General features: G+C 34.1%; 1 protein-coding gene across 1 annotated transcript in view; it reads right to left on the reverse strand.

Annotated features, from left to right (window-relative positions):
• The window catches only part of LOC111064389 (serine/threonine-protein kinase Genghis Khan), a 65,257-nt gene extending 48,303 nt beyond the window's left edge, over nucleotides 1-16,954 (reverse strand). Inside the window, exons 1-10 of the mRNA XM_039422739.1 lie at nucleotides 16,765-16,954; nucleotides 10,671-10,841; nucleotides 9,350-9,540; nucleotides 8,436-8,516; nucleotides 7,588-7,736; nucleotides 6,209-6,359; nucleotides 5,899-6,042; nucleotides 4,468-4,590; nucleotides 3,213-3,421; nucleotides 1,084-1,202 (exon numbers count right to left, since the gene is read on the reverse strand). Of these exons, the coding sequence (XP_039278673.1) occupies nucleotides 1,084-1,202; nucleotides 3,213-3,421; nucleotides 4,468-4,590; nucleotides 5,899-6,042; nucleotides 6,209-6,359; nucleotides 7,588-7,736; nucleotides 8,436-8,516; nucleotides 9,350-9,540; nucleotides 10,671-10,841; nucleotides 16,765-16,954 (1,528 nt within the window). The remainder of the gene's footprint in view (nucleotides 1-1,083; nucleotides 1,203-3,212; nucleotides 3,422-4,467; nucleotides 4,591-5,898; nucleotides 6,043-6,208; nucleotides 6,360-7,587; nucleotides 7,737-8,435; nucleotides 8,517-9,349; nucleotides 9,541-10,670; nucleotides 10,842-16,764) is intronic.
• Nucleotides 16,955-18,128: the final 1,174 nt, after the last annotated feature.

The raw sequence follows: 18,128 nt of genomic DNA on the forward strand, positions 1-18,128 counted from the left end.
TATTTGAAGTGTCCAAAACTCAGCGGTTTCCTTAAGCTGCGTACAGATATACGCGCCTCCAACCCGCTCCGCGCACGCTCCGCCCTCGTTCCTCCATCGCTCCGAAGTCGCTCCGCCCCCGCTCTGCAGTCGCACCGATCATGAACGTTACGGGAGATGTTAGCTCTTCTCGCGTTCCACTCTTGCTTCCCGGTCGATCATCAATCGCTCTGCTCGAGTGACGTTCGGTTGCGGAGCAGAGCGAAAGTCTGTACGCACCTTTATAGCTGCGATTTTGTTTTTTTTTTCAATTAAAAAAATTTTATCTCAAGAACGAAATGTTGTATTGATCTAAAATTTGGTATGAATATGCTATGAAGACTCAACTTCAAAAAAAAATTCTATGTGAATTTTCAAAATGGCGGCCATTTTAAATTTTTGATAGCAAATTTCACGAAAACCGTTCACTTTACAAAAAAATTAACAAGGGTCAAAAAAATTTGCAAATTTTATCAAGATTTCAAGGATACCTTATTTATCAAGACTGGTCGGAAAATAACAAAGAAATTGATTTTTTTCGTACTGCATTCATGACCACTTGTCACCATTTAAACATCAATGTTAAATATTTTAAATTCCAATTGTATTTAAGATGAAACTTTGAAAATCGGTATAGCTCCATATGGCCATCCAGCTGATTTTACAATGTTTTTCAGATGATCTTGTTTGTTCATAGTCATACATGCAGTAAGAAAAGAGTTGATTTCTCTTTTATTCTTTGACCAATCCTAATAAATAAGAAATCCTTGAAATCTTGATAAAATTTACCAAATTTTAGATCAATACAACATTTCGTTCTTGAGAAAAAAAATTCCTAATGAAAAAACAAAATGGCAGCTATAAGGATACGCTGAGTTTTGGACACTTCAAATACGACATTTGTAGTCTCCTATCATCCAGGAATAATACCCACTACTTCGACACTACTACTGAAACACCCTGTATATTTCAACTAGTGAGAGAATGGAAGGCCTAGAATTGAATTTCCATACGTTAAAATAAATGCAATATGATATTCTATGCTCTCTTCGGTTTCCAACTCACCAGCTAAATTTTTGATCAACTGTTGATTTTCCTCTTCTAGTAGCCGCATCCTCTTCCCCGCACGAGTGCTTTCCGGTGACAAAGCAGTCATTGGTATGTGACCAAGATCACAAGCTCGACTGGAAAACAAAAAAAAATGTAAGTTGACTAGTACTCTATCAAATAATTCAATATTCAGTATTCCAACTAGATACCTTTGAAATAGCTTATATAAGTCTTTACTTCTTGGGAAAATTTATTGGATAGTTGATTATCAAAATATAAATTTGTTCTATTAAAAACCTGTTTGAAACTGAGGCTGGACTATTCTTTACCCAAATAAATACACACACCATCGCCTACCCTAAAATAGTTGTTACAATTGACTTTTTCTCTTACAATTGAATGTAATTAATTTCAGCATGCAGCATGATTGAGATGAAGAATTGAGATGAGTGATTTACTCCAACCGCAACAAAATCTTACAATTGTATAGATTTCACTTATATAATGTAATATCGATGAAAGAGAGAAATCGATGAATGGAGCAGTTTCCTGGAATAATGGGATTCAATGAATATTAAAAATATTTCAAGAATAAGAGGGAAAATAATATGATTCCAAGTTGTTAAAGGGAGAATTTCAGGCAATATTCTCACTCAAGTTGCGTTTACAAGTCGCGTTGGTCAAATTTCTTGAATTCAAGTTTTCATAACATTGATTATTATTATGAAGTGAAAGATCTACTTTATCTCAAGTTTTGTTCTGTATCATACGTTTTTATTTAGTTGTTTCATACACACTACATTGACTGACAACTGTTTCTATCTCATTTTCTCATTTGTAGGTTGGATTGTACCTTCAAGATTCAAGTTGAATCAAAAAGCCAAGCATCTACTTGAATCAACAAAACTTGAAGAGTAGTAGATTCAAATTTTTGTTCTTGTGATCTTGACTTCAAGCTTTCAAAATACATTCATTTTAAACAAATATGTCAAGAAACTTTGAATTCAAGGAAACTTGACAAATGTGAACGCTCCTTTACAGATGACTTTTGAAAAATAAGGCATGACGACTTTCAGCCACCAAAGTTTATATTTCTCAATGGAAACTAGAAGCATAGAACAGTAGTTAGAAGCAAGAAAGCATTTCTTAGTAGGAACATTAGAAGTATAGTGACTTGATTGATTGAATTCAAGGAAACTTGACTAATGTAAACGCTCCTTTACAGATGACTTTGAAAAATAAGGCATGTCAACTTGGGTTGATAGAATTGGCTAACTCGGAACTCGCTGACTCAATGTTAAACTGCTGTTATGTTAAGATAACTCAACTATTTTAGTTGTGGACAATTTTTATAATCATAAAATAAATCAACAACTATTTTAGTTGTAGACAGTATTTAACATCATAAAAATTTTCTCTAATCTCCAAATTCTTTTATTCATAACTATCAGTTATTATTTTAGTTATTTTTTAACTGAATTTTCAGTTTATCAGGTACAATATAATAAATTATTGTATTGTATGCATTTTCTGTGCATTTTTGTGTCGCTCTACCGTGTCAAGTCTTTTGTTTTCCTTTAGGTATGAGATCGGAAATCGATTTGTGAGCATTAACATTCTGCATAGGCATAGCAAGCCATAACATTAAATCCACTTTTCATGAAAAACATCATTAGCAACCTCCTGTCATTGTCACCAACAAACTAATCTTATTTAGAATCATTTTCCATCTCACCATCGTCTGTGAGACGATTCATCATCTAAATTGCCTACTGCATATTCCATTTTTCCGTCAGTTGACCGATTTCTTAATTAGTAGAAAAGTTGTAATATATGTTTATATTGTAAATATGGAGACGATATAAAGGTACCTCCTTGATAAGTCCGGTGTCACTTCAAACAGTGTCTCTAGCTCTTTCAATGGAGAAAATAATAGATGTAGAAAAAGTAGATTCACAATATACTGTACTTACCGTACTGGCTCTTCTCATTAGATTGAAAGTTGTATTCATGAGCGAGGTCTACTGTTCGCAGAACTACTAGTACAGTTGTTGGGAGCAACACAGAAATTAGTAGAAGCAACCAAGCATTACTTAGTAGAGACTACGCGCATAGTGACTTGACTGATTGGAGAATGCACTTGCCTGCTTTGAGTGAACGTGAATCCGACAAATGGCAGATGCAGCCCGGAGAAGGCGGTGTTGGCAGTCGGTGGAAGCGCGTCCGACGCTCGGATGTCGGTGTCGTCCACATCGAAGTTGGACGTGTCAGTCGGAGAGCTCACCTCCGGAATGTAGGGCGCCGTACTATCTCGCAGTATGCTCCAATCCAACCCAACAAACCACGGATGATTCTGCAATAATTGTTAATCGAGTTGACAAAATTATGATATACAATATAGAAACAATTCTCACCATTCACTCACAAAGTAAGTCGAAATTGACATTTGAATGGTATACTACAGCACAATAAGGGTGTGATCACATTGAATGCGTATACGTACAAATGCAAGAATGGTTATGTATGACCAAACGTGTAGATGAGAAACAAATTCTGGAAAGATCAATAGGAATACTCACACTGAACGCTTGCTCTTGCTGGTTGCATTCAGTGTGAGCAAATATATGCAAGTGACAACGAGTTTCAATTATTGCACTTTTCGAATTTTGTTTTTCGGCTCATGCTTGATCTGACGTGCACTTGCACATATACTCATTCAATGTTACCACACCCTAATGTATTTATAGGCCTTTGGTGAGGTCCACGTTATGATTATAGTAGAGAAAGATAGAACAGCGTTGCCGACTCCCTGCCATGCCACTGCCTTCTATAGAGGATAGCTGATACCGGTATATCTCATGTAATATTAACTGTGCATTCTTGTTTAAAGTAATCAATTATATTTTTTATATTTCTAAAGTTTATAATTATATTTAGCTGATACCGTTAAATCTGATGTATTAACTGTGCATTCTTGTTCAAAGTAATCAATTACCGTATATTTTATTCGTAAAGAATAAAATCATTTTCAATGATTTAATAATGCATTTCTTAATTAGGAAAAAAATGTTGTTAATTAGGCTCATTATAACTCTACATTGTTAAAACTATCTGGCAGAGCTAGAAAAGGATAGCGCTATCTGCTTTGTAGAATGGACCTCACTATAGCTGAATAGTATACATATCAAATTATAGATCCTTATTCCAATGTTTAATGATCTGGATTATTTTCAAATTAGTTCAATATTATTTTGTGATAGCTATTGATTGCTTATGCATGCTGACAAATTGAGAATAGCCTAATCTATTGACTATTAATGAATAAAGTTACCTATGAATGGAAATAAAGCTATGAATGGAATAGCCTATGAATGAAAATAGAACTATGAATGAAATTACCTTGAACTCATCAACACCGTTCTGCCCCAACCTCAATTCTGCACCACAAATCAGTCTCTTCATCAAGTCTTTGGCTTCATCAGATACTTCATACCCTGCTTCCGAAGGAAAATCGAAACAATTCTGCAACAAAGAAATTATATCTGAATTTTTGGAATTGATTGAAATGAGAAAAATATAATAATATAAAAGAAATAAAATTTAAATTACAATAATTTAATATGATGTGAGAACTCAATTTAAATATAGGACACTTTGAAACTATGTAAGGATACTTATATTGAAAGTATATTTGAAGAGAGGAAATGCTTCAATCAATCAATGAAACTACTTGATGATGGTGATTGAATGTGTGTGTGTGTGTGTAGGCTTATTTCTTATCTTATATCGCTTCCCAATTAAGCCTCAACTCCTGTACACGGTCAAGGGCTTCATGAAGCACTTTGTGAGCAGTAATTGTTTACATGATTATTTTTATCATGCATGATGGTATATTTCCTCAATAATAGAAAAGTAAGCTTTGTGCAGAATTAATTATTGTTGCGGTGTTGTTAAGAAGCATTTGATTATTCAAGTATTATTGTAGATTAATAACTTCTGTTAGTTCATTGCTGTTGAATAATAATAATATTATACTAAGTATGTTATACATTTTTCTGGAATATTTTTATTTTGTATTTTTCTGCTTTTCAATGTAGCCTACTATGAGTATTTAATGTGTATTCACCGAAGTGAACAATAAAACTTGATTTGATTATAAACTTCCTCGGAAGACCAAAGTTTTCTTCTAACAACTTGAATTTTAGAATACTCTTTGTCTTACAAACATACTAGGTTAGGCTAAGGATAAAATAAGAACTACTTCAATTTAAATTACAAGGGAATATCAAATGTATGTTTTCATTATGTATTTCAAAATAGTTGCGTGCAGCACCAATAAAATGTTTAACTTCGTAATTCGAAACTAAATTTCCCAAAGAAGATCCAAATGTTCAAATTAGAGCAGTCAAGTTGAAACAATACCCGTATAGTGTTCTCACGTCATCATATTGTTTGATAAAAAATCTAGTTAAAAGCAACTAGTGAACTTATAAATTTCACAGCTTACAGCTTAAAACAATCGGAAATTAATTGTGATTATTCTTAGTATTAAAGTACAACAATCATGAACGAATGCTATACTGCTATCACAGAACACGATTCTAGAATTTCGCTGGATAACCAAGGTGACCTGCTGACTTTAGAAAACGAGTTTACGCGTACAACATAGAATCAACATAGAGATAAAATAATAAATACAACAGAAGAGTTCTGTTGCAAGTATTATATTAATGTAATATGAAATACTCGAACATTCAAATGTTTTAGTAGTAGTAAAAAAAGAAATCAACTTGTTCTACTTGGGGTGATAACATTACTCTTAAAACTCACCTTATGATTCATAATTTTTCCATAAGTTTCCACTAACGATTCGGCGTAAAAAGGCGTTTCTCCATATAGCATTTCATACATACAGACACCTAGAGACCACCAATCACATTCAGGCCCATATCTTCCTTGACCATCCTCCATTGCCTTGAAAAATAAAAAAGTGTAATCAAACAAGAGTTAATTTTACACAAAATTTATAGAAAATATCAATATAATGAATTGTAATATAAGTCATTCACAGGTTTATTATTATCAAATATGAAGTTGAAATCAATACGGATTGAAAATGAGAAAAGGAGAAAATACTCACTCTTAATATTTCAGGGGATATATAATCGGGTGTTCCAACAGCTACATTGCTCTGAACAGTTCCATCTTCGAACAACTTCAAACAGGAACCGAAATCAGCCAAGCGGATATGACCATTTGCATCTAATAATACGTTGTCGGGCTTAATATCTCTGCAAAATTAACAAAGCCAACGGTAAGAATATAATCGATTAAGAGGCACTTATTAGCAAAAAATTGTGAAGGTGGTTCAGTAGGGTACTCTTCAGAACATTATCTCAAGTCACTATGATGCTGTGACATACAGTAATAGGCCTATGCATGCAATGATAATTATAGGTTGAGTGGTAGAGAGGATTTAAAAGTCATAACCCCATCCATAATAAAGATTTTTTCTACAACTGCGCGTAAAGAAAGAATTTACATACTCAATTCTCCTCGTAAAACAGCTTATTTTTGAGGAGAATCTATTTTTTCGCTCGTTAACCATCTGCGCATGCGCAGTAGATTTTCTTTACGCTTGCAAATCATTCGCGCATGCGCAGAAGAGTTTCTTTACGCTCGCTAATCAGCTGATGATAAGCAGCTCGCCAAAAGACAAACCACTCTCGGTCAAATCTTAACCTAAAAAGTCGGTAATTGTACCGATTCTACAGCCATGATGGATATCAGTAAAGTTAATTCGTATGGCTTTTGTTGGTGGGAGTCCCTTTCGGGAAGGTCCCACCGCCTGAATATATAATTTAAGCCGTCAATGGGCCTCACGACTGTCATACTTCAGCCGGAACCGACAGTTTAACGTGCCCATCCGATAACACGGGAGTGATCTGGTTCAAAAACTTTTGGTAATGAGAGGGTTCGAACCCGGGATCTCTATGCTGCTACGCAAGCACTCTATCCACTAGACCACGGATCACTCCATGGATATCAGTGTAGACGAATTATTATAAACTCCGCCAGATATAAGTGATTTAATAGGTTTGTGCAGTTGTAGAAAAATTTTGTATGTAATTCGCGCGTAATGCTTCTTTATCGCTCTTGCAAAATTATCACGCTCCGCTTAGCGTCGCGTGATAACTGTTTTGCGCGAGCGATAAAGTCGCGCATTACGCTCTTAATACATAAATAGCTATTTCATTATATTCGAAATTAGAGAAAAATATACCAGAAATCATGTGTTACTTCTAGTTTATAACATAGTTTCCAATTTTCTGTTTTTAAAAACGATTCTGATAAGATAGAGGATTCTGACTAAAATAGTTCTATGAATGAAAATAGTCGAGAGGCCTTCATTGAACAGATTTAGTTTCAATTATCATCATAAGTTGGACATGAAATACATATACTGATATTATTTAAATTGTATCAAGACATTTGAAATTATTGATTTCTGCCACTCACCTATGTACATAGCGTAAATTGTGTATTGAGCTAATAGCTAGAATCATTTCAGCTATGTAGAAGCGTGCCATATCTTCTGGTAACCTATCCTCGAATTTGCTGAGGAGTGTTAGAAGATCACCGCCGCAGTAGTAATCCATCACAAGATACTGTAACGTTTCAAAAACAGATTCAAGAAATCTCATTGGTTTTCTAATAATATGCAGATTCTAATAGGATGATGAATTGTACAAATCAAATAGCCTACTCAAATGAGATGAATTAGTGAGACTGGCTTCCAAGAATAGATAACTTCTCAATAACTTCTCTGAATTATTCCTGATTTCAGTGCAATGGAACATTGAGAAGATACAGCTGTACCTCCTTTTCATTGAAGCTTGCTCAATTGCTAAATAATATGATACCAACATTCAATTACCTCCGAAAGGAGAGGCCTTTTTTCAATTAAATTAGAATTACTAAACTAGAACTATTAAATTCATGTTGTATAAATTTGTGAGTCGTAAATAAAATATCAACTAATTCTAGAAGTATTTCGCTTCTACTAATAAATTCGTTTTGGTCTACTACGATTTTAAAAATATAAGTAAAACAATTATTTTTGTATTTGACAGTACTTTTCTAATGATAATTCAAAATCATTTTCCTAATAAATTCAAGTTTGATTTCCGGGTAGTTTTGAATTCAAATTCATTTTCATAGCATGAAATTAATAGCCAGTTGGATTTATTTCACAATTAGTTCACTCAGAGTATGAGTATTTGTTGTTGTTGTTAAGTGAGATATGACATTGCTTAATATCACAAAAAAGCTGGAATAGGTTTAGAAAGAAGTGCACTGAAACTTACCAGGTTGTTTTCGTCTTGAAAGGCATAATGAAGATTTGTAATCCACCTTCTGTCTCCATAGACAAGAACATCTCTTTCTTCCTGTAAGTCAAGGATTTTTTCTATTTTACTCAAGGAAATAAAAGTGTCTCTATTTCAGCAATATAAACAAATTTGTTTGAATGGATGCACTGTTCGAAACGGCGAGAAAAATTCACTGCCATTTCCTAGAAATGTTATGATTGGCATAGTCAAACTACAAAAACCAATAACTTTGACTAACAAATTAAATATAATTGGAGATATAAAAATAAGCAAATGTGGTTTGGCATGAATCAAAGGTTTTAGGCTTATACACCTAGGTATAGCTAGGAGCAATCCTAGTTTAAATATACAGATCAACTTTCGAATATAAAACAAATGCTGAGTATTGAATTGCAAACCATATAATTTCTTCTCTATGTAGGTAGTATCTTCTATGTGATTCATAGATGTGTTTCCTAGACGGTGCATACTTCAGTCTGAGACGAATAAGTGGAGAGATTAGGTGATGATGGCTTTGAACAGAGACGTGACAGACAAATTTTCTGTGCTTCATAATAATCTAAAACTACTTTTGAATATTGCTCACTTGGATAAAATTTGACGTGGACGTTTGTCGAAAACAGACAAATTTTCTGTGTTTCATGATAATCTAAAACTGTATTTCTGGATGAAATAGTGCATTACGTCACCAGTACGGTAAGAAAAATTTACCGTATGATTGTTTATGACTGAAAAAATATAGTTGAGGACTAAATATCATACGAATACGATTAAGACTTCACCCTACAAGTCATGTACTAAGTATTACACGAAGTAAACTGAATGATAAATTGGAATAAACTATGATAAATTTGGATAATCAATCGAAGTATTTGCGGTTCGGAACCTACCTGAAAGCAAGCGGTTTCTGCTCTTTTGAGCATTTCCCATTTGTTGAGGATTTTCATTGCAAACACCTTGTCGGTGTTTTTCATTTTCACAACACATACTTCTCCAAATGCTCCTCGACCAATAACTTTTATTATCTCGAAGTCTTCTCGAGTTAAACGAAGACTTTTGACGCATGTTGCTACAGGTTTGGCTGTAAAATAAACATAAAAATATTAAAACTCGAAAAAGCATTGATTGAAAAAATTGCACTCTGCAATAATTCTAAATCACTCATTCACTAGACCTGAGAATACTGTATTTTTATATTTATGGAGTTCTTTTAACGATAATGCAACGCCAGCAATAAGACACTTTAGAGTTTAGATAAGTAGTTTTCAGATTTGATTTGTGTGTGACCTGCCTGCTCAAGATAGTAGATTGATTGTTTCACAAAGAGTCGAATTCAAAACTTACTAGCCTAACCTGATTATATAGTCTAAAGAATAAATTCTTAGATCAATTTAAATGTATGTAGCTAACAAGATTGATCCGATTTCTCTGATTATTTATCAATCTCTATTGAAGAATAATGGGAGGTACCTTCAAAAAGAATTTATACAGCGAAATACTAAGCATGAGCTCATTTAACACGTGAAGCATTCACCATGAACACAAAATTTTGGTTTTCTTTAAATTCATGGTTGCATGTACATCTCATAATAACAATGATTGGGGTATATACCCTACTTAAAAGGGAAGAAACAGCCGTATTCATAAACGATTTGTGATAGCTTTCTAAGCGTAGGACGCTTGGTCTTTCAAAAAACTAATATTAATCGCTGAACAGATATTAGAATCTACATCATTCACGAAAGCGTGCTTAGCTAATAACGTTATTATAAAACGTTTGCAAATACAACCCTTAAACCTAAATAGCTCGAAGACAGACAATCTAATGACCAACTAATAAAAAGTTTCAATAACACAGCAGTAGCAAAAAGCCAATTGAGTTTCTGTTTCTCAAAGTATTTCAAATGCTTGTAACTTGATAATAATTTGTCAAGATACAGCTGCACACTGTTGACTAGACTGCTCATCCATTATTTTTGGACTGTGTGTTGTTTAAATTGGAATAAGAACAGTTTTGGGCTTGAGCCTGTTGATCCTTCCCACAAGTGTTTGTACTTATTGTAGGTTAATAAATAAATATCTCGCACACATGATTATTTATTTTTTGGCGCATGGATTATTCTAATACTTTGGTAAGACTGCCATGATTATCTCAGTTAGCTAGATTTTCGAATATTTTTATGAGCAATCATTCGGTGTTGAGGAGCTCACCAAACTGTATGAAGTCTGAAACAGTCTTCTCTCGACGTAGGGAAGAGTTGCAGCACTCGTCGTAGAGTACTAGTAGGATGTCGAGCAGAGTTTCGATGCTGAAGCATTGGCCCTTGCCCTGGATGGGCCCGCCCAAGAACAGAGCTTCCAATTGGCGTAGCCGGTCTTCACCTCAAACACACAAATTGTTACAATTTATTCATTCACGAAATTTCATCATTCAAGTATGGTCGTATTGGGAACATGTGTTAGACGGGATGTTCCCATGTACAGAAATGGTACACCTATTTTTGAGAGGTTCACGTTATTGAAGTCAATTGAATAAAACTAGCAATTGCTAGTGCTAAGTAATTTTCAAGCAAATGCTAGTATTCGATTCAGCTGTATAATCATATTTCTATAATTATTAGAACTAATTACTAGTTACTAGTAACTAGATTCTAGTTTGTATTCAATCGGCCTATGACAGTAGGCCATTGTATTTGGTGTTGCTAGCCTTGTCTATCATTCGACAAAGCAGATAGCGCTACCTTTTATAGCTACGCAACATTTGCCAGATCGGTTTTTAACAATGTACAATTATCAAAATATTTAATATCAATTATGAAAATTTATCACTTAATCATTGGAAAATATTTTTTCTTGACAAATAAAATCTAATTGATTATTTTAAACAAGAATGAACAGTTAAAATTACGTCATTGGATATACCGGCATCAGCTATACTCTATAAAGGCAGTGAGTGACAATGCAGAGAATTGGCAACGCTGTCCTCCTTTTTTTCCACTGCCATTGCAACGTGGATCTCACTATATAAATACAGATTCCACCCAAAGATTCCTAGATAGCCATCAACCGAATTAAAGATCCAGAGATTGAAATACTCTGAGACACGTAATTTGGCTTCAACAAAGAAAGAATGCGAATTGACTGGGAAACATAAATGATTATTGCATTAGTATATGAGTATGCTAACTAGGTCACAATAGCTCTAATACCTACGCTTATAGAAGTATATAAAATCTACATCTGTTTTCAACAGTATTTAAAATTTTAAAAACTGCTTCTGATTCCTTCAAATTGTATTTTTCAACCTATTTTATACAACAGTCCAAATGTATCTAGGTTATGACACATTCGAATTTTTGAGTCATAGGCCTACTCCAATCTACAATCCAAACTAACTTGTACAACACTTTTTGATTTTGAATTAGAAAAATACTCTAAAATAAATTAAATCCATTACAAACAATTAAAATGTACAAACTTTAAAAAAAATAAAATTTTGAGGCCAAAAAATTAATCACACTATTTATAACTCACTTTCACTTTTCTAACAGAAAATAATCGAGAAAACCAATTCAATAACTATGAATTGGCGATTGGAAGAGAGAATTCAGTGAAAAATGAAATTTTATTTCGCCATAATATCAAAAATAATACATAATACAAAGTTAAGCAAAATAATAATCAATCCTTGAATAAAAACGAGCAGCTTTGTAAATCAAATAACACATTAGTTATTTATTATATTCTACGTAATTTTTTTGGAGGTGAGTTATAGAACCAAACTAAGATTAGGAGAAAAGCACAGGTTTAAAAAGACCGAACATCAGTTTGGCAAAATCGATTTTTAAAGTGATCAGTTCCAAATTATGAGCATATTGGAAGAGTCTATGTTTGAAGGATTCACAGAAGAGTCTAAAAAACTTAATTACTGAACAAGTGACGATAGATTTATTTTTACATTTTTAGGTCATGATTAATCATCACACAAAATGCACATGAGCATTGTAGCAAAAGCACATTGGAACAGACATTTTTAAAATTTTAAATGAAGCTGCATTACATGAAACTATATCTGAAATAGTATTTATTTTACTGGAATTTAACTCACAACGTCACAGTCCAATGTTTTTTATCGTAATCTATGATAATCGGCTCCTAAGAACGTACATCTTCACAGCAAAGCACACCGTCAACAAAAATATCTATACATATTAATAGAATCTGGCAAATGCACAGCATTTGTGAGGTGCACGCGTCACAGATGAGGTAATCTACTTGGAGTTCCAAAAGTATGGAGGAAATGAGCCACAATAAATAGAAAATTGAATGAAGAGAAGAGAGCAGAACTGAGCTGAGCAGGTGAACAGAAATCGATGGCAGCCGAAATGAACTGACAAACAACCAAGAAGCATCAACGCGGCGAAAATGTTAATCCTTCTATTAAAACGCCTCTAGGACAAGAGATGACTATTTATATCTGCTGGCACCAACCCTCCCGACTCCATTTTGTCCATACGTCGGTGACGAACCGATCACATCACATCACAAATGTGCACCATTCCATTCCGTTAAGGTCATTGCCAGTAAAAATATTCAAAATTAGAGACATCGCTTCAACACAAACGACTGCTCATGACGAAAAACACTAATAAGTAATAAGATATTCAACACTCCATGAAAAATAATACATCATTCCCCAATTCAAAACTCTCGTATTATTTCAATTATCAATCCAAGCCTCTCGCATTATTTCATTCATCAATACAATTAGAAATTATATAGCAATTACTGGGAGAAAGCAACAGGCTTGGCTCAAAATTGTTTCTCCCAATTTTTATAAACAGTACCATTACCAAAATAAAATAAGTCTAGTAATAAATATATAATAATGGCCCCTATGCGACCCCGCCCCCCTGGAGCCGCCACTGATTATGATTGATGTTAAACATATTGATTCAAACTTAATTTATTGTTGACCAAATGAGTTATAGAATGACTTTGTGATTCGGCCTTCAGCGAGTATCTTCTAAGAAAGGATTGTTAACATCCATTAAAATAATTTAGGAAAATTACCCCCACTAAATTTGATGAAGAATCATGAACAATCAAATACAGATATCAAGAGTATTTTATAATCAATTATTTTGTGAGTAAAACTAAGGAATTTCAAAATTCAATGACTGGAGTTGCAGAGCTAAGGTTTGTCAAATTCAATTTCGTATACTTTCAAAACAGATATTTTCGAGGTATTATTACAACAAAAACGTATTAAAAAGTAGTTTATTAAGTTTGGGTTTAAATGACTCAGCAACTCGTAGAACATTATGTAAATTTGATTATTAAATTTATTCATTCATCTATTTCAATATATTGTTGAGATCAGAGGATTTATTGGAGAATGAGGACCTCAGATATGATAATCTTAAATGTTTCAATTAAATCTTCAGCATATCTTATAGTTGAGTTCTTAGTAAATGCAACCGAGTAATAATTCTGCAGTGAAAGCTGGTTTACTATTTCAGATACCATTTTTCAACCATAAACATAAAAACATTGTGAAATAATTACAGTGTTGATAAAATCATCAATGAAATAAAAGTGTAAAATCCCATATAAGCGCCACTTTTCAGACTCATGTGTAGATAAATATTAATTGAAACTTTATAGAATTTCAAAGAATCTTCATCTAAAATTATGAACACGGACAATGGCTGATTGTGAAACGAGCAATAGGAAATTGCAAAGTTCGAAAATCGGAAGTGGTTCGACAGCTCCTAAATATTCAAATCCTGTCAACTGGATGTGACAAGCATCACCAATTAGATTCGGATATGTCATATACATTCCCTTGATTATGGCAGCACTATCCAATCATTTCCATTACTTTCATCAGCTATGGAGAAAATGTTTAAAGCACAACAGATGTGTATAGATTCTATACATCCACTCTGAGTAACGTATATCCAATTTGATGTCAACAGTTATTGGAACATTATCAGAAAACAAAAATAGATATCATCTAAGAAACGTACAATAGTTGACTATAGCTCTTCGTTATAAAAAGAGGAATACCTAGTAATACTTACTTTGTAAATGAAACATGAATCTCAGATTAACATTCAAATTATTGTTTTTACTGTAAATTGATACACTGTAACGAATTTGTGGAGATGAGAGAAAATCCGAGTTGAAAAAGAATGTTATATAGAGAGATTCACAATAAACTTTGAGCATTAGTTGAATGGGAAGCCTTGGTGTTATTAAGCGAATGCTCAAAGATTAAAGTGAATTGCTCCACTATAAATAAATACAAACCAGAAGAAAGAGATATTAAAAATGGAATGTAAAATCTGACAATGAGAACTCATACTCCCTAAACCGATTCTAACAACAGCAAAATGATAATAAGCAATATTAGATGAATCATACGATTGCTAACAAACACGTATGGAAAATCTGTCATAATGTAGGTCTATTTTGTAAATCTGATAGCTATTCTATTAGAAGACTAAAATTTCCATCCTTGCAATGAAATGCATTTGACAGCATTCTGATGGAATTTCGTCTCTGATAGTGCTAAGACAATCCTTGCTCTTCCTAATTTCAATTACTCCTGTCATTTACATGCATTGATTCGAGGTCTTTCAACTTGACATTCTCAAAATATCCGTACCATTCACACGAGAATTTGATTAATTGGCATTGCTTCAAAGTGAAAATGCAAATAGATATAGAAGTCTACTTTGCATTTAAAGTTCACCAAACTCTTTATGGTAGTAAAGGGAAAAGACTGAAGAAATGAAATTGTATCTTTAATTTTAAAATTTCTCAAATCAAAAATATTCGGTTGACGCCTTTCAATATTTATAACAATTATTATAAATGTGTTTCAAACTCATGCAGTAATAAAATCTTACACCTTATAATGTGGGACAACAATAATATTATATTTATCTTCTATATGATAGTAGCGATTGTGCAGTTGAAATCATAAATACATTTATAAATAAATATATCTTTTATTGTTTCTTGAAGCGGAACAAATGAATTAAGTGGGTTATTCTCCGATATTGTGAGCCACATGTATGAAATACAATCAATTGTGTACCCCACATATATTTCTTACCTATGTTTTAACTTCAATCTGACACGAGGCAATACATAAAATAAATATCAATAATAAGATTCAATTGAGTATAAAATATAGTATTTATCCTCAGATTAACAATTTTGAAAAACGAACGGCAATAAACCAACGAACGACTTTAAATTAAACCAAATTATCATTAAATTTTACAAAAACCAAGGTTAGCAGCCCTATAAATGTAGGTATTTTGAAGAACATTTTCAATTGCTTGGAACATATCAGGATTTCTCAGATCATAAATTGTTTTGACTGTGGAGTACCTCAGGGCTATAAACAAAATTTCAAACCCTTATTCTACACCGAGACGAATTATTCAATTTATTAAATTTTACATGTGTAAGTACAACAGGTAAAGCCCAAATAGCACTCATGACGACATTGATTAATCAAACTAAAGTGAATTACAAGTATATAAAATATAAAAATAACAAGTATAAAAAATGCCGGATGGTTGCGTTAAAAATAAAATGTTGCACTTTGAACTGAAACAATTGGTCAACAATAAAACTTGATGATCGCATGTCGTCCAGTTAATTCAAAAAACTATTCTTAGATAGCATTTTCTTGGTAGAAAACGCTTGATTTTCCATATGAATTTCTAAGCACTAAAAGCTTTCATCTGTCTTGGTATCTTTTTGAATTTTTTCAGTGCCAAAATAGGAAATAAGGTCTTTGGTTTAGGACAACCAGCAAAAAGACAAATCAAATATGCAACCATTTCTGGTGTTTCAGCTGTGACACTGTGACAAAAACTCCTCGTTTTCTCTTTATATAAATTCGATTTTACATGGACAACGCTCAAATATAAGTACTATCTGTAGACTGTCATTATTCCATTTGACCGGAAAAGTGATCAAGGTGAACACAACAGGTGATTAAGCGGAATACTCTGCACTCTGCATGATTAAGACTTTCTGACATTCCGACTCTAAACTAAAGTATGGCTGTGTGTATGATAGAAGTGTTGCCTGTTATGCAGATGACCGTACCATCTTTGATGATGTGAGATTGGACCACTGAGAGCTGCTATCGTAATCATTATGTTGGAGACCAGGGAGTTTGCCTTGGAGTGGTTCTCTGCAAACCACCTTCATCTTAAAACGAGTCAATCATAGGGGCTAAACCAAACGAGGTATTTTCCAGTCGACAGGATAGTACGCTTTCCGATGGGTTGTCGTTCGGAAATCAGCTGATAATCAGCGATTCGGAGAGCTTCCTGCTCTGCCGACTCATCTGAAAACGCCTTATGTCTTTTGGCATTAGTAATGAGAATGGATGGAGATGGCCGCCGGTGGCCGTGAAACTGTTGCGGTTTGTCCCGGTTAGGAAGCTGCCTTGGTGTGACCATAGAGAAAAGATAGCATAAGAAGATATACCATAGTATAGGTCGTCTATGTTCCAAATTTCAAGCCGACTTTTGTTAACTCAAGTCGATTACTGTCGACTATTGTCTGTTATTACTGTTTTGACCTGGTGGTAGTGTAAAAACGGCACAATATGAGACTACCAGCGTCACATAGCTCAACGAAAAAGATCTACTAGGACTATTGGCTTGAGCTAACAGTGGAATTTGGTAAATGAGCGTCCTACAGCATCGAATGTCTTCTTGTGCTATTTTTTTTCTATGGTGTGACCACATTAAGGCTGCCTTCTGCAGGCTGGTATTCCTGCTCATGCAAGGAGCTTATAATATTCCTGAGTCTCGTTTCAAAATATTCAAGTTTGATTTTTGATCCTGAAAAATTATTTCTTTAATATGTGAATATTCCTATTATAGTAATAATGTGAAATAATTCTTTTATATTTGGTTTTGAAGCATCTAAATTAAAAAATCTACGTTGTGAAAATATAATTTGTAAAGTGAACAACTAGGCTACAAGACTTAACTTATTTGGGACTATGTGTTACCTTAACTAAATTTTTGCCCCCTGTGGGTTGGGGGAGCTTCGAGTCGATCATCGTACTCAAGAATGTGTTGAAAACCAGAATTCACTCACAGTATCCATGGAGGGACTAAAATGGACCTCAAGGCAACTCCAGAAGTTGCCTTGCCTTCAAACCCACGGGATCTGCCCCATCAGAGCAGTTTCGGAGGGGCAAAAAGAAACCCCCAAGAGACCAGAGATGGGCGAAACTCCAGACACAAATGTGGGTCAAGAGGCTGAGTCGAGGGTGGCCAGGCGCCCTAGAGGCAGTTTGGCGTCCCCTCTCTCAGCGGAAGGACCTACAAAAAGGCCAGGAGTGGAACTCACGTAGGTCACGAGTTGTGGGTGGAGAGACCAAATCTCACCACTGATCAAAAAATGGCGGCCATTCAGGCAAAACTTCTTTGGAGGTGAGGCCTTTGACCAAAAAGGAAAAACCCAAGATACCACAGATGAGTGAAACTCTAGGCACAAATGTGGGTCAAGAGGCTGAGTCAAGGGTTGCCGGGCGCCCTAGAAGCAACTTGGCCGCCCCTTCCTCAGCGGAAGGACCGACAAAGAAGGCCAGGAGTGGAACTCACGTAGGTCACGATGACT

Source organism: Nilaparvata lugens, chromosome 3 (assembly GCF_014356525.2).
Source record: "Nilaparvata lugens isolate BPH chromosome 3, ASM1435652v1, whole genome shotgun sequence".
In the NCBI taxonomy this organism is placed as follows: domain Eukaryota; kingdom Metazoa; phylum Arthropoda; class Insecta; order Hemiptera; family Delphacidae; genus Nilaparvata; species Nilaparvata lugens.